The following is a 25,573-nucleotide window of genomic DNA, read 5'->3' as shown; positions in this document are numbered from 1 at the left end:
TGTCCCTTCTATAGATAAGCAGAATAAGTGCTTGGTTCTCTACACTAAATAAAGACAAAGTATAGTACTTATTGCTGACAAAATAGGATTTAAATCGAGTTTCAATTGCTTGACATTCAGCTGGTCACAGAATTGTAGAGTGCATAATCATAAGTGATGTTACGAGCCTCATTGCTCAAAGTCTAAGGGTCTTGCGAGCCATAATCACAGCCATGTATGGCATATCTTGTGATTATGGCATTTTATGAGGTCAATTCTTGTGAAGACATTTCAGTTTATAATAAATTTTGAACCTCAACAGTGTTTTGGCAAGACCTGGCTGAGCTAGGACATCAACAACACAGCTGATATGAATGACATAATCTAGCCTCAAGAGGGAGCCTCTTTTGTTTCATCACTCTAACAATCTATGAAGTGGTGGAAAGCATAACCACTTCCCCTTGAATATGACACCTAAACTAAGTACAAATCCTAAATGATGCAGCCCTTGGTGCATGTCTCTCAAAGTATCGGTATTTCAAATGTTGAAAGCTCTTGTGCCCATTTGATATGCATTCGATTGCAGTTCCCCTGAAGAAAGAATCTTATAAAGGTGAGGCCATGGCCAATATGTTAGCCATATCCATTGGAGTTGCCATTGCTTGACAACTTTAGTGTGATCAGTCCCACCATGGTTCACATGGGCTTCTACTCAACACTGGCTGTTGCTATTGTAAGAGTCTTCAAGCTCCTTGAACCCATAGTATTGATAAGTGTATTCTTTGGGTCTCTGGTTTTCAAATTCTGCCTATATTTTCCTCTCAGTATCATTATTTCAAATGCTGAAAGCTCTAATTCCCATTGTTGTGTATTTGATTGTGGTTTCCCTAAAGAAAGAAGCTTATAAAGGTGAGCCTGAGGCCAATATGTTGGCCATATCCATTGGAGTTACTATTTCAGCTTATGGGGAGGCCAAGATGAATGCATGGGAGGTGATTCTCCAGTTAAGTGCAGTTGCATGTGAGACTACCCAATTGGTTCTCATACAAATTCCACGAACATCAAAAGGGATTAAGTTGAATCCCATCACATCTTTGTTGCTCCTTGTTGCCTTGTTTTTCTCAGCAACCCCTGGGCCTTAGTAGAATACCCATTTCTGATAATCAGGGTCTCTTCCTTTGATTTGGATTACATGACATTTCTGCTTGTGCCTTGGCTCTTAATCTTGCAGTGTTTCTTCTGATAGGAAAGACTTCAGCCTTGACTATGAATGTTGTTGGTCTTGTCAAGGACTAGCTGCTCATAACATAATCTTTGTCTGTAATAAATGAAAAGGTTACAGTCATAAACTTGAGTGGGTGTGGACTGGCTTTTCTGGCTGTCTGTTACTATAATCATTTGAAACTTCAAGCTCTCAAGTCCAATGACAACCAACCAAAGTACCTCAGCAGTGCAGCTGATGCCAATGATGAAGGAGAAGGTTTGATAATGACGAGTGGGAGATTCTCAATCAGAGATTCAGAACCAGTAGAGAAAAATCAAACTCAAGCTTCAGGATTAGATATTTAGATCATTAATATTGTCTTGTGCTAGAGATTACTGTTCTTGGATTGGCTCCTCTATGCCCAGATCTATTTGCAGGGAACAGGCCAGTCATTCACAGTGAAGAAGATAATGACAAGATTAGTGTATAATGATGGACAGGATGGTGCCATGGTGCCAACCTAAATCTCAAGTAAGGAGGCATCTGCTCATCAATTTGTCAAGAAGCATGGCCTACAATTCAATTGCTCTAAGCCTATCACTTCTTCCACCTGTCAAATAAATTGTTTCCTGTTTGTTTAGTTGACTATGGTTCTAATAAATATACTATTGTTTGATGTAAAAAGACAAAACAAAACAAAATATATGGAAAGTTGTGACCCCATTTTCTAACTACAAATTGAAATCGGATTACCATAGTGACCACCTCTGCTTATTGGAATCAAAAAGGGGGTGGGTTATGCACAATCCTCCATATCATTTGCTATTACCAGAGATAATTAAAGCCATCCTAAACTCAAGTCTTAACTATGCTGATAGGGTGTTTGGGGAGGGGGATCCCTTACCAACCCACTATAATCTGCACAAAAGCATCCTAAGAACATATGCAAAATCAACCTTTCAATGAAATGATCCAAGGATATAGGTACTCAAACATAGATTTTATCAAAGAAAAATACAAGACAGAAAGAAAAGATCATAACAAGGATTAGAAGAGTCTAAGAACAGTGCTCACTGTCTACAGAGCCAAGACGAATGCAGAAGAGTTCTTCCTTCAGTTCCCCATCTGAGAAATCAGTTGCATGCCAGACCCAAGTTTTATCACTACCTGCGTGCTCCTGAAGTGACATTGGGGAATGAACTGCAAGGCAAAAAAAAAAAACAATATAATCCAGATAATAAGGATCAACACAAATTCTCGGCACAGAAAGCCTCTTAAAACTTGGACGTAAGATAAGCTATTACAATCTCAGGGGGGAAATTACACAAAAAAAAACAAATAAACAAATTTACATACTTAAATGGTTTGCACATATTTTCAATGTCTTGGATTGCCTCATGACCAGTCGAACCTTTGTAGTATCCTTGTGCTTAAGAAACTTTACTGTTCCTACACCACGCTCCTTCCATTGATTCCCATCCTTGTCAAACCTGTACAGCTTCGCCTTCCTGCAGGGTCAAGCATATAAAAAAGAATGGGAATATTAATAAACAATGAAACTGCATTAGGATCATTTTAAGAGCCCATGGCATCTAAGAACATGATCCTCTAATGCCCGTGTAAGAACAGGATCCTCCTGAGTTCCAGCCATCCCAATACCAGATAGTGCACATATAATATCTTTTTTGTAAAGACCCACTTTATTTTTAATTAATGTGTAAAGATGGCTATTGTCCTTGGGCTACCTTAGCTGTTCGTGTTTAGTGATTTGTGGTATTATGACTCCTCAAGTCACTATTAAACCATGAGAACCATGCCCAGGCAGACTAGTGTGACATTGTGGATGAGAACCAAAACTAGACTCCTATAACCTCCTTTTTCATCCTTTAAATTGCAGAATTAACTGACTGTTCTAGTAATCGTTCTTGAGCACCTGAAGATGTGCACCCTAAATAATAAGAATAATACCCTGTAACATATGAATAGTCCATCCTGTGCATGTAGGATATGCAAATGAGGTCCAATAAAATCACTAACCAGAATACCAGGTGTTATTAAAGCCTCTACAGGTTGATATATATGAATGTTACAGTGTGGAGGAGTATGATTCAATTCAATACGAAAATACAAAACATCTGATAGGATTTCCTTATACCTCATAGGCAAACAACCATTGTCCCTTCTATAGATGAGTAGAATAAGTGCTTGGTTCTCTACACTAAATAAAGACAAAGTATAGTACTTATTGCTGACAAAATAGGATTTAAATCGCGGTTCATTTGCTTGACATTCAGCTGGTCACAGAATTGTAGAGTGCATAATCATAAGTGATGTTGCGAGCCTCATTGCTCAAAGTCTAAGGGTCTTGCGAGCCATAATCACAGCCATGTATGGCATATCTTGTGATTATGGCATTTTATGAGGTCAATTCTTGTGAAGACATTTCAGTTTATAATAAATTTTGAACCTCAACAGAGTTTTGGCAAGACCTGGCTGAGCTAGGACATCAACAACACAGCTAATATGAATGACATAATCTAGCCTCAAGAGGGAGCCTCTTTTGTTTCATCACTCTAACAATGTATGAAGTGGTGGAAAGCATAACAACTTCCCCTTGAATATGACACCTAAACTGAGTACAAATCCTAAATGATGCAGCCCTTGGTGCATGTCTCTCAAAGTATCGATATTTCAAATGTTGAAAGCTCTTGTGCCCATTTGATATGCATTCGATTGCAGTTCCCCTGAAGAAAGAATCTTATAAAGGTGAGGCCATGGCCAATATGTTAGCCATATCCATTGGAGTTGTCATTGCTTGACAACTTTAGTGTGATCAGTCCCACCACGATTCACATGGGCTTCTACTCAACACTGGCTGTTGCTATTGTAAGAGTCTTCAAGCTCGTTGAACCCATAGTATTGATAAGTGTATTCTTTGGGTCTCTGGTTTTCAAATTTTGCCTATGTTTTCCTCTTAGTATCATTATTGCAAATGCTGAAAGCTCTAATTCCCATTGTTGTGTATTTGATTGTGGTTTCCCTAAAGAAAGAAGCTTATAAAGTTGAGCCCGAGGCCAATATGTTGGCCATATCCATTGGAGTTACTATTTCAGCTTATGGGGAGGCCAAGATGAATGCATGGGAAGTGATTCTCGAGTTAAGTGCAGTTGCATGTGAGACTACCCAATTGGTTCTCATACAAATTCCACGAACATCAAAAGGGATTAAGTTGAATCCCATCACATCTTTGTTGCTCCTTGTTGCCTTGTTTTTCCCAGCACCCCCTGGGCCTTAGTAGAATACCCATTTCTGATAATCAGGGTCTCTTCCTTTGATTTGGATTACATGACATTTCTGCTTGTGCCTTGGCTCTTAATCTTGCAGTGTTTCTTCTGATAGGAAAGACTTCAGCCTTGACTATGAATGTTGCTGGTCTTGTCAAGGACTGGCTGCTCATAACATAATCTTTGTCTGTAATAAATGAAAAGGTTACAGTCATAAACTTGAGTGGGTGTGGACTGGCTTTTCTGGCTGTCTGTTACTATAATCATTTGAAACTTCAAGCTCTCAAGTCCAATGACAACCAACCAAAGTACCTCAGCAGTGAAACTGATGCCAATGATGAAGGAGAAGGTTTGATAATGACGAGTGGGAGATTCTCAATCAGAGATTCAGAACCAGTAGAGGAAAATCAAACTCAAGCTTCAGGATTAGGTATTTAGATCATTAATATTGTCTTGTGCTAGAGATTACTGTTCTTGGATTGGCTCCTCTATGCCCAGATCTATTTGCAGGGAACAGGCCAGTCATTCACAGTGAAGAAGATAATGACAAGATTAGTGTATAATGATGGACAGGATGGTGCCATGGTGCCAAACTAAATCTCAAGTAAGGAGACATCTGTTCATCAATTTGTCAAGAAGCATGGCCTACAATTCAATTGCTCTAAGCCTATCACTTCTTCCACCTGTCAAATAAATTGTTTCCTGTTTGTTTAGTTGGCTATGGTTCTAATAAATATACTATTGTTTGACGTAAAAAGACAAAACAAAACAAAAAATATGGAAAGTTGTGACCCCATTTTCTAACTACAAATTGAAATCGGATTACCATAGTGACCACCTCTTCTTATTGGAATAAAAAAGGGGGTGGGTTATGCACAATCCTCCGTATCATTTGCTATTACCAGAGATAATTAAAGCCACCCTAAACTCAAGTCTTAACTATGCTGATAGTGTGTTTGGGGAGGGGGATCCCTTACCAACCCACTATAATCTGCACAAAAGCATCCTAAGAACATATGCAAAATCAACCCTTCAATGAAATGATCCAAGAATATAGGTACTCAAACATTGATTTTATCAAAGAAAAATACAAGACAGAAAGAAAAGATCATAACAAGGATTAGAAGAGTCTAAGAGCAGTGCTCACTGTCTACAGAGCCAAGACGAATGCAGAAGAGTTCTTCCTTCAGTTCCCCATCTGAGAAATCAGTTGCATGCCAGACCCAAGTTTTATCACTACCTGCGTGCTCCTGAAGTGACATTGGGGAATGAACTGCAAGGCAAAAAAAAAAAAAAACAATATAATCCAGATAATAAGGATCAACACAAATTCTCGACACAGAAAGCCTCTTAAAACTTGGACGTAAGATAAGCTATTACAATCTCAGGGGGGAAATTACAAAAAAAAAACAAACAAACAAATTTACATACTTAAATTGTTTGCACATATTTTCAATGTCTTGGATTGCCTCATGACCAGCCGAACCTTTGTAGTATCCTTGTGCTTAAGAAACTTTACTGTTCCTACACCACGCTCCTTCCATTGATTCCCATCCTTGTCAAACCTGTACAGCTTCGCCTTCCTGCAGGGTCAAGCATATAAAAAAGAATGGGAATATTAATAAACAATGAAACTGCATTAGGATCATTTTAAGAGCCCATGGAATCTAAGAACAGGATCCTCTACTGCCTGTGTAAGAACAGAATCCTCCTGAATTCCAGCCATCCCAATACCAGATAGTGCACATATAATATCTTTTTTGTAAAGACCCACTCTATTTTTAATTAATGTGTAAAGATGGCTATTGTCCTTGGGCTACCTTAGCTGTTCGTGTTTAGTGATCTGTGGTATTATGACTCCTCAAGTCACTATTAAACCATGAGAACCATGCCCAGGTAGACTAGTGTGACATTGTGGATGAGAACCAAAACTAGACTCCTATAACCTCCTTTTTCATCCTTTAAATTGCAGAATTAACTGACTGTTCTAGTAATCGTTCTTGAGCACCTGAAGATGTGCACCCTAAATAATAAGAATAATACCCTGTAACATATGAATAGTCCATCCTGTGCATGTAGGATATGCACATGAGGTCCAATAAAATCACTAACCAGAATACCAGGTGTTATTAAAGCCTCTACAGGTTGATATATATGAATGTTACAGTGTGCAGGAGTATGATTCAATTCCATACGAAAATAAAAAACATCTGATAGGATTTCCTTATACCTCATAGGCAAACAACCATTGTCCTTCTATAGATGAGTAGAATAAGTGCTTGGTTCTCTACATTAAATAAAGATAAAGTATAGTACTTATTGCTGAAAAAATAGGATTTAAATCGCGGTTCAATTGCTTGACATTCAGCTGGTCACAGAATTGTAGAGTGCATAATCATAAGTGATGTTGCTAGCCTCATTGCTCAAAGTCTAAGGGTCTTGCGAGCCATAATCACAGCCATGTATGGCATATCTTGTGATTATGGCATTTTATGAGGTCAATTCTTGTGAAGACATTTCAGTTTATAATAAATTTTGAGCCTCAAAGAGTTTTGGCAAGACCTGGCTGAGCTAGGACATCAACAACACAGCTGATATGAATGACATAATCTAGCCTCAAGAGGGAGCCTCTTTTGTTTCATCACTCTAACAATGTATGAAGTGGTGGAAAGCATAACAACTTCCCCTTGAATATGACACCTAAACTGAGTACAAATCCTAAATGATGTAGCCCTTGGTGCATGTCTCTCAAAGTATCGATATTTCAAATGTTGAAAGCTCTTGTGCCCATTTGATATGCATTCGATTGCAGTTCCCCTGAAGAAAGAATCTTATAAAGGTGACGCCATGGCCAATATGTTAGCCATATCCATTGGAGTTGCCATTGCTTGACAACTTTAGTGTGATCAGTCCCACCATGATTCACATGGGCTTCTACTCAACACTGGCTGTCGCTATTGTAAGAGTCTTCAAGCTCGTTGAACCCATAGTATTGATAAGTGTATTCTTTGGGTCTCTGGTTTTCAAATTCTGCCTATGTTTTCCTCTCAGTATCATTATTTCAAATGCTGAAAGCTCTAATTCCCATTGCTGTGTATTTGATTGTGGTTTCCCTGAGGAAAGAAGCTTATAAAGGTGAGCCCGAGGCCAATATGTTGGCCATATCCATTGAAGTTACTATTTCAGCTTATGGGGAGGCCAAGATGAATGCATGGGAGGTGATTCTCCAGTTAAGTGCAGTTGCATGTGATACTACCCAATTGGTTCTCATACAAATTACACGAACATCAAAAGGGATTAAGTTGAATCCCATCACATCTTTGTTGCTCCTTGTTGCCTTGTTTTTCTCAGCACCCCCTGGGCCTTAGTAGAATACCCATTTCTGATAATCAGGGTCTCTTCCTTTGATTTGGATTACATGACATTTCTGCTTGTGCCTTGGCTCTTAATCTTGCAGTGTTTCTTCTGATAGGAAAGACTTCAGCCTTGACTATGAATGTTGCTGGTCTTGTCAAGGACTGGCTGCTCATAACATAATCTTTGTCTGTAATAAATGAAAAGGTTACAGTCATAAACTTGAGTGGGTGTGGACTGGCTTTTCTGGCTGTCTGTTACTATAATCATTTGAAACTTCAAGCTCTCAAGTCCAATGACAACCAACCAAAGTACCTCAGTAGTGCAACTGATGCCAATGATGAAGGAGAAGGTTTGATAATGACGAGTGGGAGATTCTCAATCAGAGATTCAGAACCAGTAGAGAAAAATCAAACTCAAGCTTCAGGATTAGGTATTTAGATCATTAATATTGTCTTGTGCTAGAGATTACTGTTCTTGGATTGGCTCCTCTATGCCCAGATCTATTTGCAGGGAACAGGCCAGTCATTCACAGTGAAGAAGATAATGACAAGATTAGTGTATAATGATGGACAGGATGGTGCCATGGTGCCAAACTAAATCTCAAGTAAGGAGACATCTGTTCATCAATTTGTCAAGAAGCATGGCCTACAATTCAATTGCTCTAAGCCTATCACTTCTTCCACCTGTCAAATAAATTGTTTCCTGTTTGTTTAGTTGACTATGGTTCTAATAAATATACTATTGTTTGACGTAAAAAGACAAAACAAAACAAAAAATATGGAAAGTTGTGACCCCATTTTCTAACTACAAATTGAAATCGGATTACCATAGTGACCACCTCTGCTTATTGGAATCAAAAAGGGGGTGGGTTATGCACAATCCTCCGTATCATTTGCTATTACCAGAGATAATTAAAGCCACCCTAAACTCAAGTCTTAACTATGCTGATAGGGTGTTTGGGGAGGGGGATACCTTACCAACCCACTATAATCTGCACAAAAGCATCCTAAGAACATATGAAAAATCAACCCTTCAATGAAATGATCCAAGAATATAGGTACTCAAACATTGATTTTATCAAAGAAAAATACAAGACAGAAAGAAAAGATCATAACAAGGATTAGAAGAGTCTAAGAGCAGTGCTCACTGTCTACAGAGCCAAGACGAATGCAGAAGAGTTCTTCCTTCAGTTCCCCATCTGAGAAATCAGTTGCATGCCAGACCCAAGTTTTATCACTACCTGCGTGCTCCTGAAGTGACATTGGGGAATGAACTGCAAGGCAAAAAAAAAATATATATATAATCCAGATAATAAGGATCAACACAAATTCTCGGCACAGAAAGCCTCTTAAAACTTGGACGTAAGATAAGCTATTACAATCTCAGGGGGGAAATTACAAAAAAAAAACAAACAAACAAATTTACATACTTAAATGGTTTGCACATATTTTCAATGTCTTGGATTGCCTCATGACCAGCCGAACCTTTGTAGTATCCTTGTGCTTAAGAAACGTTATTGTTCCTACACCACGCTCCTTCCATTGATTCCCATCCTTGTCAAACCTGTACAGCTTCGCCTTCCTGCAGGGTCAAGCATATAAAAAAGAATGGGAATATTAATAAACAATGAAACTGCATTAGGATCATTTTAAGAGCCCATGGAATCTAAGAACAGGATCCTCTACTGCCTGTGTAAGAACAGAATCCTCCTGAATTCCAGCCATCCCAATACCAGATAGTGCACATATAATATCTTTTTTGTAAAGACCCACTCTATTTTTAATTAATGTGTAAAGATGGCTATTGTCCTTGGGCTACCTTAGCTGTTCGTGTTTAGTGATCTGTGGTATTATGACTCCTCAAGTCACTATTAAACCATGAGAACCATGCCCAGGTAGACTAGTGTGACATTGTGGATGAGAACCAAAACTAGACTCCTATAACCTCCTTTTTCATCCTTTAAATTGCAGAATTAACTGACTGTTCTAGTAATCGTTCTTGAGCACCTGAAGATGTGCACCCTAAATAATAAGAATAATACCCTGTAACATATGAATAGTCCATCCTGTGCATGTAGGATATGCACATGAGGTCCAATAAAATCACTAACCAGAATACCAGGTGTTATTAAAGCCTCTACAGGTTGATATATATGAATGTTACAGTGTGCAGGAGTATGATTCAATTCCATACGAAAATACAAAACATCTGATAGGATTTCCTTATACCTCATAGGCAAACAACCATTGTCCCTTCTATAGATGAGTAGAATAAGTGCTTGGTTCTCTACACTAAATAAAGACAAAGTATAGTACTTATTGCTGAAAAAATAGGATTTAAATCGCGGTTCAATTGCTTGACATTCAGCTGGTCACAGAATTGTAGAGTGCATAATCATAAGTAATAAGAAATAAAAAATTACAAGTTTCCATATATGCAAATTGCAAATAGGTTTTATAAAATAAGAAATAAAAAATTACTGGTGGTTTCAATATATGCAAATTGCAAATAAGTTTTGTAAAATAAGAAATTAAGTAGGAATATTGTTCTTTGCATAGCATAGTCTTATAAAATAAATAGGAAATATAATCAATAAAAAAAATTATTGATGTCTCAAGATCTGCAAATGGCAAATAACAAATTGCAGGTACTGCAAAATGTTTCAAGATCTCCAAATTGGAAATAGCAAATTACTGATACTGCAAAAGGTCTTGTAAAATAAGCAGGAATACTGCTAATTGCATGGTAGCTGGTATTGCAAAAAGTCTGATAAAATAAAAATATGTCGATCATCACCAAAAATCTCATAACACGAACATACCCAACAACAATTAATTCAATGGAAACATATTTAATGTTGGCTTCCTTCCTTAGAACAATGTGGTGGACTGTCTGGCTGAGATGAAGAATGGGACCTGTGTTGTTGCAAGGATTGGTAGTCAAGGGCTGCTTTGCTTTTGGGGTGGGCTTCTGATAACATTGAAACAACATCTCTCATCGATGTTCGGTTGATTGGAGACTTACTAGTGCAGAGGAGAGCCACTCTGAGGACCAGCATCATCTCTTCCTTGACTGAGAAACTTGGAACTCTAACACTTTGATCTAAGATCTTTTCCATCCCTTCCTTGGTCTGAACTCTTTCCTTGACCCAGTCCACAATGTTGAAACCTTCTCCAAATTCTGGATCCATTGGCTGTCTTCCAGTCAAGAGCTCTAAGAGGACCACCCCAAAGCTGTATATGTCACTTTTCTCAAAGACTTGAAGTGTGTAGGCATATTCTGCACAAATCCAAAAGATGCATAGACTCATGGACTTAATAGATTGCTACCATCCTCAATTAATGAAACAGTACAAGTCTGTGCTAGGTTTAACATATAACTTTCAGATATATATTACAAGAGAAAATCTGTGTAAGAATTTGATTGGCTATGTAGAAAACAATGAATGCTACCTTATAGCAAATTTAGGATTTTGAACTAAGCTGGGCTAAAACATAACTCCATACCCATCAATCACTGAGAATCTGATACACAAACTAACTTACAAATACATAAAAATAATAAGACCTTTTCCATAAGGTTGTCTGATCTAAGAATACTCATATTTCTGAATTCCTTCTTCAAATCCAAACAGTAGCTAAAACCGATTCCCTTTTACTTTTGTGTTCAGCTAATCTTAATGCTTTAGGGATGTAAAACCAATACAAGATTCTCCTTTTGTATTCTTAGATTTTCCAGGGTAAACAATCATGAAACTGAAAGAAAAATGCACTTAGACCATCCTAACTCACTTTGTAAGTAAATTATTCACATCAGAGACAATCATGTTAACATAAAATGGATTGATGGAGTATCATTCAAGAACAAAGTATAACCTACGATGTTAGACACTTTGCAAGTATATTGTTCACACCAGCGACAACCATGTTGACATAGAATGGATTGATGGAGTAACCTAAGATGTTAGACACTTTGTAAGTAAATTGCTCACATCAGAGACAATCATGTAACATAAAATGGATGGACAGAGTATCATTCAAGAACAAGCTATATCATAAGATGTTAGAATGTATATAATTTCTGAAAAGAAAATTAATGTTACCATAAAAAGAATGACCACTTATAGTTCTGAAGTTTGAAACTACTTTACCTGGAGCAATGTAGCCATAGGAGCCAATAACAGAAGACATGGCCTCCGAACCAGTTCGAATCAGCTTTGCAACTCCAAAATCTGCAACCCTTGCAGTCATGTCAGAATCAAGCAATATATTGCTAGGCTTAACATCTCTGTGTACAATGGCAGGATGGCAATCTTGATGAAGATAGCATAAGCCCAGAGCCACTCCAACTGCAATATTGTATCTTGTCATCCACTCAGTGAGCATGTTCTCTTCCTTTCTCCCGTGCAAGAGGTCAGCCAAACTTCCATTAGGCATGTATTCATAAAGAAGAAGAGTCTCCTCATTGTCGGAGTAACAACCCAACAATTTAGCTATGTTTCTATGCCTAACATTTCCTAGGACTTCTACCTCTGCTAATACCCCTTTCTTTCGTTTCCATCCCTCTTTCTCTTTCTCCACCCACCGTAGCTTCTTCACAGCTATGACATGACCCCCCGACCTTTCAACCCTGTAAACTGTACCGGCTGCTCCAATGCCAATCATGTTATCAGGCTTCAAGCTCTCCAAAATATCTTCTGTTGTGAAGCTGAGACGCTGGAATGAGGTCATCTTCCAAGGGTTTTCAGGATGTTCTTCTGTGATATTAAGTCATAAGATCGCTAGCCATGATTGCTAAAAACTCTCTCCTAAAACCCGGCTCCATTTCTACCACGGTTAAATCCAGGCCCAAAAACAAGGTTCAGTTCTTATTATTGTTATCATAAAAGCTGCCCTAAATTGCTCCCTGCACCATGATGTCGCTTCACCCGAACTAAAATATATATATAATCAAGCTGAATATAAATAAAAGACAAGCTCCCAAGCTCGATTTTCCCTATTCTTCCATTATGTTAATTAGCACATTCAATCAAAATCATCAAATTGGCAGCAACCTGCAAATCCACTTATTCTTCTCTCAATAACCTCCTTTCTGACTCGATTATAACTGAAACCCAAAGCTCGATTATGACTGAAACCCAAAGCTCGATTATGGCTGAGACCCAATTCACCTACAGAACAGATAAGAGAAATTTGATCGAAGCCTCGAAAAAAAGGAGGAGGGAATGCCAATGGCTGAGTGGGTTTCGAATCAATTTGTCTGCGTTCGAATCGGAGGTAATTTTTTTGACAACAAAATGGAAAGGCCCACCAATAGTCGCTGAATGGGTGATCGAAACATGCAATCTCGATGATGCCCAGTGGCAATCTCGATGATACCCAGTGGCAAATCTGCTCAACCCACCTGTACATATTTTCGATTTTTCCCTTCTTCGCCTCCTTATATTTTCTTTTCTACGGTTTTCTTGTTGCTATTACAGGCATATACGTTCATGTTTCCCATGCTCGGCGCACAGATGTCAAGTGGAAAGTGGAACGTTTTTAAATATTTTTAATGTTTTAAAACATTTTTTATTAAATAAGACGGTTGATTTTTGTTCAATCGTCTAACAAAAGATCTAACGGTTAAGATTTTGACAGAAAGGCATTTGGGGGAGTTCATTTCAGAGGGAAACGCCTTACGGCGTAATTAGAAATATTGGTTTTAAATTATTATAATAAGTATTATTGTGGTTGATCCATGATAAGTTGTAGGGTAGTTGGTTTGTATGGGGTTTAGTTGTTACGAGGTCTTAAGTTCAAATGTCATGGGGAGGGGTTGAGAATGGAAGTCATTTTGGGGGCATCAAAACTATTCTAAGGGGCATCTTCCACTGAGCTTTACACAATCCTCGATGTTGAGGATGAAAATAATATGAATATGCCAAGCTCACTCTACAGCCTAGTATGGTTACAGCCATGTTTGTCCATCATTCCAAGGGGCATCTTCCACTGAGCTTTACACAATCCTCAATGTTGAGGATGAAAATAATATGAATATGCCAAGCTCAGTCTACAGCCTAGTATGGTTACAGCGATGTTTGTCCATCATCAAAGTTGAAATTTTTCTAGTGTCGGCCAAAATAAATTAAAAAAAAAAAAAATACAAAACATTTAAATAATGTTTGCTCATAAAAAATAATTGCCAATGAAGAAATTGGATCCCTCTCCGCTCATATTATATCTATATTTAAGATGGGTCTATGCTAGTGGATAACACAAAAATCACAAAGTGAAGAAGAGTTTAATTTCAAGTCAAAGAAAAACTTTGGGACTAGCGCAATTCATCTAACTTCTATTGAAATGCGGTATTTATACGTGTAATGTGATCTATATATATATATAGTGTAATTGCTATTATGTTGTTAAATGGTTGTTTAATTAATGTTGGTTATTCGATGGCAAGATGGTTTTGTAACTCTTAATGATGTAATTGTTCATCTTCTTGGTTGTAGTGTGCCATGTTGTTGACATACAAATATTGTAATGGAGCCAAAAAAAAATGACAGTAAAGCATAGTTGGAAGTTATAAGTTTATCCTCCTGGAAAAGCAAAATTGTGGAGTTAAAGAACCACTTCTAGGAAATCAATTTCCATCACATCCATAGGGAGCTAAATACAACTGTAGATTCTCTCTAAAAAGAATTATTTGTCTGGAGACAGGTTACATATATTATGATGAATTAGTTGGCAACCCAGTTCAAAGTTCTCATTCGATGCCCATATACTAATATGGATTAGCTTTAAGTCAAATTTTCAATTAGTTATCAACTAGCTTACTATAAATTTCAAGTGAGTCTACATTCAGCTTTCAATTAGCCTCAAATACAATGTCTTTCTTTTGGATTGTATAATACACTTTCGGGAATTTTTGGTTACAGGCTAATGTCGTTTCTAGTCACTGTCTTCGTTTTTCTCATAGTAGGGCCCTCTTCGTGGTTGTATAATAAACTTTCTACAATTTTTGGTTGCATGCTATTGTCATTTCTAGTCAGTCTTATAATTTGCAGAAGAAAAAAAATTGTAAAACCCCGGTTTTACAACAACTTGTTTTTCTCTTCTTCTGGGTCGTGATGCCTTGTCTTCTGGCAACCCATTGTAATGACAGAAGTTACAATCTTTTTGTCAATGTTTGTGCTTTTTTTCTTCCTCGTGAATAAAAAAAGGGTCCTTTTTTTCTATAATAATAAGAAGAAGAAGAATAAGAAGAAAGATATTGTAATGGTTATTTCATGGTTGGCATTCCTAAACATAAGCAGATATAGGATAAGCATGCATGCATATTAGAACTTGGTGCGCATGGATGGAATTCAATGTGCCAAATGATGTAGATGTTTCACAAGCATGGGGTGTGACATTTCAACCCTAGTTATCAATAGTGATGAGAGGCCACCAAGGACAATACCCCTTGGACCCTATGATAAGTGTTGCACATTTTGGTGTTAGGAGTGGAAGGGTAAGCTTGGTTCGAGGAGGTTGGTTATGGGATGTTTTTTGTTGCACATGAGGTTGTGCATCAACTACCATGGCTACACTTGAATTAGTGGGTCTTTACAAAAATAAAGTGGGAGAGTTAAGTTTTGTGAACAAAAGTAGCCTATGGGTGATATTTGCATTGATCACTTGTGTTAGGAACCTTTTTAGGCAAGTTAACTAATACTTGGAAGGTGTGAACCGTGTAATTGAAATAATTCAATAGTGTCCTCCTTCCTTCAAATGAAGCAACAAAGCCAAGAACGTGAGTATCAAATAAATATTAGCCCCCTATTGAGCCCTTGTTGCACATTTACAAATTTCTTAGACATTGATGTCATGGTGTTTCACACTAAGTATATCTAAGATTACATGTGATAGTATATGCCTCATTTTAGTACTAACAAATTCATTAGTTTTGTTCTTATATATTACCTACTTTTTTTTATTTGTGGTTGTTATGTATGTGATGTTTATAATAATTACAAAACTAACTATGTGAAAGCATCCCTAACATAAATTTTCATTTGGCACTAATAATATTTTCCTTACAACCCCCTTCCTTCATTGGCGGTGGGAAGGAAGCTGATCCTTCCTTCCCCCCACACCCCCCTTCCTTCCTTTGGAAAGAGAGGTAAGAGAAAGAGTTGGAAAGATGCCGGAAAGAATGCCTACCTTTGGTAGTTGTGTTGTCGTATCGAGAGAAAGAAAGTCAGTTACCTGTCGTCCTCCCTTTGGTAGATGAATGCCTACCTTTGGTAGTTACCTTCGGTAGGAGAGAAAGAAAGTCGGTTACCTACGCTTCGCTTCGGTTGCCGTATCGAGAGAAAGAAAGTCGGTTACCTACGCTTTGCTTCGGTTCGGTAGGAGAGAAATTCAGTATGAGTACTTTGGGTGTTGTTGGTTGTTCTTTTTTTTCGAACAACTGTTACTTGTTTGAAGAAAGAAGTCTATCTTACTCTGAAAGAGGTAAGGGGCGGCACCGCAGGAGAACAGAACGCTCTCCGGAGGAGCCATCAAAGGTACGAGTTCAAGAAAAAAGATAAGCGGTAAGCGATCATAGGGCGAGGATAGGGGAAGGCATGCTTGAGGTCCGTCCGGACGAGGGTGGGGTACAGGTAGGGAGAGGGGGGAAAGGACAGGGGAATAAGAGAAAGGAGAAAAGAAAAAAGAATAAGAGAGACGAAATAAGGGAAAGGAGAAAGAAGTCGACATTAAATTCAACAACTAAAAAGAGGCTCTTTGAGCCATGGCTAGCTCTCAGAGAATTTCATTCTCTTCGAGCTCTATACATATTATACTCGTCTAGACATATGATACTCGCATCTCTACGTTTCACTTCTTTACTCTCTTCTCTACCGAGATAAAGATCTAGATCTATTATAACTTAGCCATTCCAATAGCCAATAGTCTTTAGTCCTATTTAGTACGCTTCTAATAGTCCCCTTGGCATAGTAGGTAGATATTGATTCCTTGTCCATGCATGAAGTTCCATAGCAAGAGATTAGACCCACTTCACCATTGACCTTAGCATATGGAAGGAAGGAGGTTGTAGATGCCAGTCATAAGGCTAGGAGGTGCCCTTCTAGATAAGCCCATAGCCGATTATAGAGGAATCCCCTGTTTCATCGCAAATTGATGCTTAATATTGAATTTGCTAGAATGTTCCTTGCTCTCGACATGACACTGGTGAATAAGAAGCGGGGGGGGGGGGCTTGAAAAAGCACCCAACCCCTACTTTAGCCCATTGATCGGTGAGGCATCCAACCCTTCACCTTCTCTCTTTGACCCTGCAGCGCTTAACTACGGTACTCTCTCACTTCGCCTAGCTAGGTTGTTCCTAAACTTGACCTTGCCTAGCCGGGTTGTGAGCCTAACAATTGGTTGGTCGGGGGAATGGTTCAGGGGATAGCTAGTTCGCCCTTACCTCGTTCTACTCTTTATTGGCGAATACAAACCCTGCCGACGAGCTGGGACAAGAGCTCCTAAACATGCATATATAAGGACAGGTTGAGACTAGGGAATGTTTGGGCATAAGACTCCATGTGATAGTACTCCTATGGTAGTATATCCATGATAAATATTTCCAACATCTCATGATTGTTTTATTTGGTACTTCGAGGTAGTCGTACAACATTTGGAGGCAGTTGTTGAACATGTAAGGCAATTGAAATACTATTTATGACCACACATAAGTGGATTGAATCTACCTCATCTCTATAACACTTGCTAGATGATATATTTACTTGATAATTAAGGTGGCTTAGAGACACTTAAGTGGAGAAAAGTTGATTTCAAGTCAAAGCAAAGTTTGGGACTAACAAAGTTCATCTAGCTTCTATTAAATGCAATATTATATAGTAATATGATAAGAATTTTTTATTGATATTTTCGATAAAGTGTAATTACAAATGTAATCACTATAGTGTTGTCAAATGTTGTTTGATTAAATGTTGGTTTCAGATGGCAATATGGTTTTGTAACTCTTAATAATGTAATTGTCCATCTTATTGGTTGGAGTGTGTCATGTTGTTGGCATATAGATATGGTAATGTCATGTTATGGTTGTCATTCTTAAATGCAAGTGCATAGAGGATAAGTATGCATGTAGATTGGAACTTGCCACACATGGATGGAATTCGGTGTGCTAAATTATGTAGATGCTTCATAAGCATAGCGTGTGACACCTCAACTCCAATTATCAATGGTGATGGGAGGCCACTGAGGGCACGACACCTTGGACACTATGACAAGTGTTTTACATTATGGTGTTAAGAGTGCAAGGGTAAGCATGCTTGGAGGAAGTTAGTGATTGAACATTTTTTTGTGCATATGAGGTTGCACATCGACTACTATGGATACACTTGAATTAGCAGACATTTACAATAAATAAAGTGAGTTTTTATCAATAAAAGTAGTCCATGGGCGATATTTGCATTGATTACTTGTGTTAGGAACATCTTTAGGCAAGTTAACCAATACTTGGAGGGCATGAACCATGTGATTGAAACAATTCACTAGTTCCCCCCTTCCTTCAAATGAAGCAACAAAGCTAAGAAGGAGGGACTTTCTTTTTGGGGCAAAACTAAACTTTTTTCAAAAGATAGTTTCTATAATTGAATCCATCTTCAATATCCATTTCTTCAACCCCACTCTGCCAGATTTGAATATTGAATCCCCCCTACTTATTTTGGGATGAGATGATCTTTCAAAAGCCAACATAAATATATTGGGGAATTACAACAATATACAAACTAAGCAAGGAAGGGTATACACACATGTGTTAGAATTTGAATTGAAGTTGACTTGAGAAAAGGTATAACAATGCATATTTAATTAAATATTGGTGATTTTAACAACCACGTCCATTAGATTAAAATAATGATACTTTATGTGTATCTATATGCAAAGACAAAATACTTGAAATGCACCTTCCCAACAACAAAGGTCATTATAAGAAAAATGGAAAAATAACAAGTTGATGGGTGGTATGATTGAATGAAGAATCAAAGGGCAAGAAAGAAGAGACATCCAAGTTTAGTCCTAATAAAAGATTTTATGGCCCCTTCCAAGGAGTGCGTTATTAAGAGGGACACAAACATGATCATGGAGTCTGTGCTAAATTCTTATGGGAGAAATAGGAAGCATGTGAATGAGATATTATGGATTTCAAAAGAGAAATCATGTTATTCAATCCAATAGAAGCAAGGGGATTGGTGCTACTTGAGACTCCATAAGCTCTAAATCAATTGGTGAAAGCAAGAAGTATAAAAGATAAATGCAAAGAAAGGAATATCCATCTATGTACAAATCTACAATAAATAAATTCAAAATTATACAGTGTTTCCATATAGACAATGTTAGGTCCCTATAACACTAGTGATTCCCCCATTACTAGTGTCATTGTGGCCCTTACTGTTATTGTTGTGCCCTTATTGTCCCCATATTGTTATTATTGTGCCCCATAGAAGCCCACTATTGTTATTTTTGTGCCCTTATATTATTATTGTTATGTTGACTTTGATTATATTGTGACCCCTTAGACTCCTATATATAGAAATGAGGCTTTGTCATTTGTATCATCCAATAATTGTTCTTTTGTGTAATGTAAAGGAGGTTGCCCCCTCGAAGAGGCTGATTTCTAAGTTGTTGATCTATCTTTTCTATCTTTTTGTGAGTTGGTTTCATAACAGACAACCTAGGTTCGAACCCTAAAAAGTGTAGGGTCTTTGTGAGTGTTTGTGAGGGAATGTGTTTGACATCACATAATTGGATTCCCTTCATCATCAAAGAGACATGTGTCCCAAAAGTCAATTTGGTTTAAGTGGATGTTAATATGATACATTGTATATTTTCTGAGGGTAGTAGCACAATTGGAAAAAAGCATGCTGGCAAGCCCTTGTGTATCCAAGTGATCGAAAGTTCAATCCCCCAGACATATCTCACCAATTGAACTTAAAAAAAATATGATACATTGTATATTGCAAAGCCATTAAGTGAAGTAATGACCTTGGCTAACCCAAATATTTAATTAGAATTTAAGCTCAAACACAACATTAGAAATGAAACCTTCACTCTATATCTAAGGATATAGGGGTCAACATTTGATATTGGATACAAGACAAGGTGATCAAATGTATCTCTTGGACTAGCATTTTTTACAAAGGAATACAAATTTTAATGCTTATATTAACATGTATGTATAATATAATAATGAAATAGTCACTCTTTAGTTCATGGATAAAAGTGTTGGTGTGGAAGGAAATCTCGAGGGATGTGTCACTATAGTCATAAAAATTGCATTTATTGTGGCACATGGAGAACTTATTAATTGGGTGTAGCTTTAAAAATGGATAGGAGTGTTATCCTCCCCACCTAACTGCAATTCCTACAAATGACATATTTAGTGATTAATGAGTATATTGTTGTAATAATTTTGAACCCTGTGTTAAGAAATCCCTATGCAATCCAATTTAACTTAGGTACCATCCTCAAAATGAGGAGAAGTCATTTGTGGGTTTCCTTAGAATGTGTATTTCAAGGAAGAATGTGTACTTTGTCGATATGTTGAAAGGTTTTATAGTCTTTGTGTTTTAGTGTACCATGTCATGTTTGGAATTGCATTAGGTGTGTTGGAAGCCAACTCTTGGTAAACTCAAATACACTTGTCCTAAGGAGGGAGTTGGGGTTTTAAGGTTCTCTGGTTGTAAAAGCTTTCAAAGTCAATGTTTTTCATCCTCTTCTTGCATATTGCAGCCTCAAGGCCATTCGATGAGTTGGTGGTCATGCTTAAGGTTTTCATCCTATTCTTGCATTGTGCTTAAGGTTGATTGGTACCTTGTTCCATGAATTATGATCAACTTTGGGTCCTCTTTCAGTAGACACCTCCTAGCCACAGTATTAAAGGCAACATATTGGTTTCCTTTACTAATTTTAGCTTGTAATAAATTTAGATGTAATGGTTGTCACACGCGTTCATATACAACTACCTCATAACAAAGCTAACACAAGCACTTCTACCCATGCCTACATCACATCACAGAGGAGGAATCAATCAATATTATTCAATATCCCGCATTCGAGTATCCCTCCTTTAAGGATTCAATCCAAAATTTATGGAGATCAGGTCATCCATTTACAATAACTAGCTTGTTGGCATTATGATTCAGGTGTTGTCCTTGATGGCAAACCCATTCAGGTGATAAATCAAGAAGGACGCAGGAAATATGTTCAGCAAGTGCGTCCCCGCAGGTATACCATACAGAACCCGCGTCCAGGGACGCAGGCCAGCCGTTCAGGAGGTGCGTCCGCCCAGTGCACACATTTCAAGGCAGAGAAAAGCACGTGGGGGTTTCTTGTGTGGTATCTAGCCGACGGTTTTGTGTTTCTATGGTGTCGGCTCGTGGTTTTGTTCCATGTTTTGGGGAGAAGCTTGCCTATATAAAGCAAAGGAGTTCATTTGGATTATGTATCATCTTGGTTGAATATCTTTTGGTGAGATCTAGTCCAGATCTATGAAGGCGAATCTTCTAATGGACTGTGATCTCTATGGTGCATGATCAGATCTGTGGATCTGAGTGTTTGGGTTGGTTCTGAAGTCCTCATATCTTTTATATCTGAAGGGACGCAGGTTCAGTGAAGGGAAAGTGCGCCGGGACGCAGTACAGTAAAGGCTCAGGTGCGTCTCTGAGGCAAAGGACGCGGCGCGACTGTGTTATTGGGTGCGTCTCTGAAGAAAAAGACGCGGCGCGATAGTGTTTCTGGGTGCGCCGGTCGCAGCAAAGCATAGAGGAACAGTGCGTCTGCACGCAGAGCAGCGGAAGGTAGACTGCGTCCAGTCGCAGGCCACAGAAAGAAAATATGCGTCCCTGTCTTAAGATGATCTGTTGACTGTATATTTCTGTTCATAAGGTGTTCTGGGTTATTTTTGTAATTACTGATCTGATATCTGTAGTGGACTGTATCTGTTGTATTCTTGTTGATCATTTGATTCTTCATGAAAAGAAGTAGGGGGTTGTAGCTCCCTTCCAGGAGAGACTGGAAAACGAGAGAGAGTTGTAGCTCTCTGCAGGTTGCAGCCTGCGTGCTGGTAAAGGACTGCACCAGTACAAAATCATTGTAAAAAGAATTTCTTGAAAGAAGATAGAGACATATTGCAGCAGGTGGTTTTCTCCCGCATTGGGTTTCCACCTTACATCTTGTGTTCTTTGGTGTGACTGTCTATTTTCTTTATTCATGCTCATTATTTTATGGTACTGATATGCAAGAATAATTCAAAAGATCAAATAAGGAAGATTTGGTAAATTGCCTGATAATACTGATTCACCCCCCCTCTCAGTATTATTTCCAACAATTGGTATCAGAGCAGGTCCTTCAGAAAAGCTTGATCGCTTGAAGGTAGATCGTTCATCATGAGCAACTACGAGAGAGAAGCATCAATCAGGCCACCAGTTTTTGATGGGACAAACTTCAATTATTGGAAGGTAAGAGTTACTGCATATCTTCAATCTCTTGGTACTGAAGTTTGGGACATTGTAGAAACAGGCTATGCTTTTCCTTCAGCTACTCCTACAGATCCAGCTGAGAAAAAGAAGTATGAAACAAATGCAAAAGCAGTCAGTACTCTATTAGGAAGTATATCCCAAACAGAATTCATGAAGGTAATGCACTTCAAATCAGCAAAAGAAATATGGGACAAAATGATCACAAGCTATGAAGGAGATGAACAGGTAAAACAAGCCAAACTTCAAACTCTCAGAATTCAATATGAGACTCTCAAGATGTATAATGATGAAAGTGTGGCTAATTATTTTCTTCGGGTAGATGAGATTGTAAATTGTATGAAAAATTTGGGTGAAGAAGTAAAGGAGTCTCTAGTAGTTCAAAAGATTCTAAGATCATTATCCCCCAAGTTTGAATCCAAAGTATCTGCAATAGAAGAAAAAGAAAATCTCCGTGTTCTTACTATGTCTCAGCTACATGGAATTCTAACTGCTTATGAAATGAGAAAGGGAGGACCATCAGACAGAAGGGAGGCTGCTTTTAAAGCATCAGGCAAAGAAGATTACTATGAAGCAAGCCATGATCCAGAAGAAGAGGAAGAAGAATCAAATTTTGTCAGAAATCTTCAAAGAGGTTCTGGAAGGTTCAGAGGTAAGCTACCTTTCAAATGCTTTGCTTGTGGAAGAGTAGGTCATTATGCTGCAAAATGCTCTTATAAGGATAAAGGAAAGGAACCAGTTAAATGGAACAAGAAACAAAGCGCAAATAAGAAAAGCTACTACACCCATGAAGATAGTGATGGCTTATCAAACAGTGATGAAGATGAACAAGGTAATAAATATAGGTTGTTAATGGCATTTGAAGATGATGATTATGAGGATGCTGTAGATGTGGATAATCTTTATGATGAAATTACTAGACTCAAGAGATGCATAGAAGAAAAGAACATGATTATTGATACTCTACAATTCCAAATTGATGAAAAGGAAAAACATCTTGAAAAATTAGAAGGTGAAATTGTTGGTCTTAGAAAAGAAATTGAGAAAACAAAAACTATTAATCTCAAGTTTGTCAAAGGATCTGAAACTTTGGATGAGATTATCAGTGTGCAGCGGTCTCCACTAAATAAGACAGGTTTGGGCTATAATGGAGAAACTTCTCAAGCATCCACTTCAAAAAGTTATCTTGATGCAGCAAGAAGAAATGAGCAAGAGCACAAGGAAGATCATCAGGTAAAGCAGGGACAAATGTCAAGCAGAAACTATCAGGGGCAATCCAGCTTAAGGGTGAACAAAAGCCACAACCAGCCACAGGTAAAATCTTCTCAATTTGGTTCAAGAATAGATGAAAATAGAAATTACAATCAGTTGGCTGGTAGATCCAATAATCGCAGAAGCTTCTTCAATGGACAATGCTTTTCTTGCCATAACTTTGGTCACAAAGCAGCTCAATGTGTTGCGTATAAAACAATCATGACTAGGGAAGCTCAAAAACAAAGAAGTATGACAGGGATTACAAAAAGGACCTATAACAACTTTTCAGCTCTTGAAAATGAAGTTGAATGTTCTATTTGCAATAATTTTGGACATAAAGACTTTGAATGCAGAAGCAGGATTCCGGAAAGAAAGGTACAAGAGCAGAAAAAGGAACAAGCCTCAGGCGCCAAAACATGGAGAATAAAGGAACCTCAAACAGAAAGATGTGGGATAGCATTTTATGCAGAAGGACAAGAAAATCTATGGTACATTGACAGTGGATGTTCGAAGCATATGACAGGTGATAAAGAAAAACTTGAGTCTTATTCTAATTTAGAAAAGGGAAAGAAAGTCTCTTTTGGAAATGATACTCCTGCTACTATAAAAGGAAAAGGTATTGCTCCTTTAAAAGAAGATGTTAAGGCTGGAAATGTTTTGTTTGTTGATGGATTGAAGCATAATCTACTAAGTGTCAGCCAGATGTGTGATCAAAGAACCGAGGTTATATTCAGATCAAATGGATGCCTTGTTCGTGATCTTGATACAGGTAAAACAGTTCTCAAAGGAAAGAGAACTCCAAATAATCTATACATATTTGATGAAGGACAACAACAATGCTATCTAAGCAAGAATGAAGAGCACTGGTTATGGCATCGAAGGTTGGGACATCTAAGCTTCTCACAAATAAGGAAAGCTTGCAAATATCAGGCAGTTCGCGATCTTCCAGATATCAAAATTCCTGACAACACCATATGCAGATCATGTCAGTTTGGAAAACAAACCAGAACTAACTTTCCAGAGAAAGAAGGATCAGCCAGCATGCCTCTTGAGCTAGTACATACAGATGTATGTGGACCATTCAGAAAAAGAACACCTAGAGGAGAGGAATACTTGATATTATTTATTGACGATTTCTCCAGGTTTGTTTGGTTAGGACTTATGAAGCACAAAGATGAAGCATTCGAAAAATTCAAATCCTTCAAAGCCTTGGTGGAAAATGAATCAGGTCACAAAATTAAGTGCCTCAGATCCGACAGAGGTGGGGAATTTACTTCAAATGAATTTTTCGATTTCTGTGATGAACATGGGATAAGGAGAGAATTTTCTACAGCTAGAACTCCTCAGCAAAATGGAGTAGTTGAAAGAATGAACAGAACAATCCAGCAAATGGCTCGTGCTATGCTTGATGAATCAGGAACTCCTGCAACCTTCTGGGGTGAAGCTGCACATGCGGCGGTTATTATTCTCAACAAGACAAATGTCCGAGTGAACAGCACTCAAACTCCTCATGAGCTCTGGAGTGGTAAAACTCCTTCGGTAAAGCACTTCAAAATCTTTGGGAGCAAATGCTATATCAAGAATACTGAGGAGCAGCTTGGTAAACTTGATCCTAGAGAAGATGAAGGTATTCTTCTTGGCTACTCTCCACATAGCAAAGCATACAAATGCTACAATAAAAGACTTGGCAGAATTGTTGACAGCATTGATGTAGTGGTTGATGAGAAGGGATACATTCCTAGGCAAATACATCGTGAAGACATCGAAGAAGATGAAAGCTACCCTCAAAGACAGAATGATGAAGAAGAAGAACCGCAAGAAGAATCTCAAGAAGAACCTCACGAAGAAGCAGAAGAACGAACAAGAATAGAAGAAAAGACTCCATCCAGATATGTTCAAAAGAACCATCCAGAATCTCAGATCATGGGACAGAAAGAAGCAGGTATACAAACTAGAAGAACAGTTGCAGAAGCTTCAAGCTAT

General features: G+C 38.0%; 2 protein-coding genes across 2 annotated transcripts in view; both read right to left on the bottom strand.

The window, feature by feature from the left end:
* Positions 1-2,234: 2,234 nt before the first annotated feature.
* Positions 2,235-9,404, bottom strand: LOC149189035 (ran-binding protein 1 homolog b-like). Its single transcript, XM_089413142.1, has 6 exons — positions 9,254-9,404; positions 8,972-9,097; positions 5,899-6,050; positions 5,615-5,740; positions 2,540-2,691; positions 2,235-2,383 (listed from the first exon to the last, which is right to left on the bottom strand). Exons 3-5 carry the CDS (start codon positions 5,939-5,941, stop codon positions 2,633-2,635), a joined length of 228 nt encoding a protein of 75 aa, XP_089269268.1. The 5' UTR covers positions 5,942-6,050; positions 8,972-9,097; positions 9,254-9,404; the 3' UTR covers positions 2,235-2,383; positions 2,540-2,632.
* The window catches only part of LOC149189034 (leucine-rich repeat receptor-like protein kinase TDR), a 49,445-nt gene continuing 32,826 nt past the window's right edge, over positions 8,955-25,573 (bottom strand). The window contains exons 2-6 of the mRNA XM_089410107.1: positions 12,878-12,994; positions 11,975-12,580; positions 10,740-11,103; positions 9,254-9,405; positions 8,955-9,097 (exon numbers count right to left, since the gene is read on the bottom strand). Coding sequence (XP_089266233.1) covers positions 8,955-9,097; positions 9,254-9,405; positions 10,740-11,103; positions 11,975-12,580; positions 12,878-12,994 — 1,382 coding nt within the window. The remainder of the gene's footprint in view (positions 9,098-9,253; positions 9,406-10,739; positions 11,104-11,974; positions 12,581-12,877; positions 12,995-25,573) is intronic.

Source organism: Pinus tabuliformis, chromosome 3_1 (assembly GCF_031772625.1).
Source record: "Pinus tabuliformis cultivar Carrire ecotype Pingquan chromosome 3_1, CPIR1, whole genome shotgun sequence".
Taxonomy (NCBI): domain Eukaryota; kingdom Viridiplantae; phylum Streptophyta; class Pinopsida; order Pinales; family Pinaceae; genus Pinus; species Pinus tabuliformis.
This window is presented reverse-complemented; position numbering and strand designations above follow the sequence as displayed.

Coding starts and splice junctions, on each gene's coding strand:
- LOC149189035 (XM_089413142.1), bottom strand. CDS start 5,941: ATGAGGCAATCCAAGACATTGAAAATATGTGCAAACAATTTAA. Junction 5,741..5,898: donor AATATGTGCAAACAATTTAA/GTATGTAAATTT, acceptor TTTGCCTTGCAG/TTCATTCCCCAATGTCACTT. Junction 2,692..5,614: donor TCGTCTTGGCTCTGTAGACA/GTGAGCACTGCT, acceptor TTGACCCTGCAG/GAAGGCGAAGCTGTACAGGT.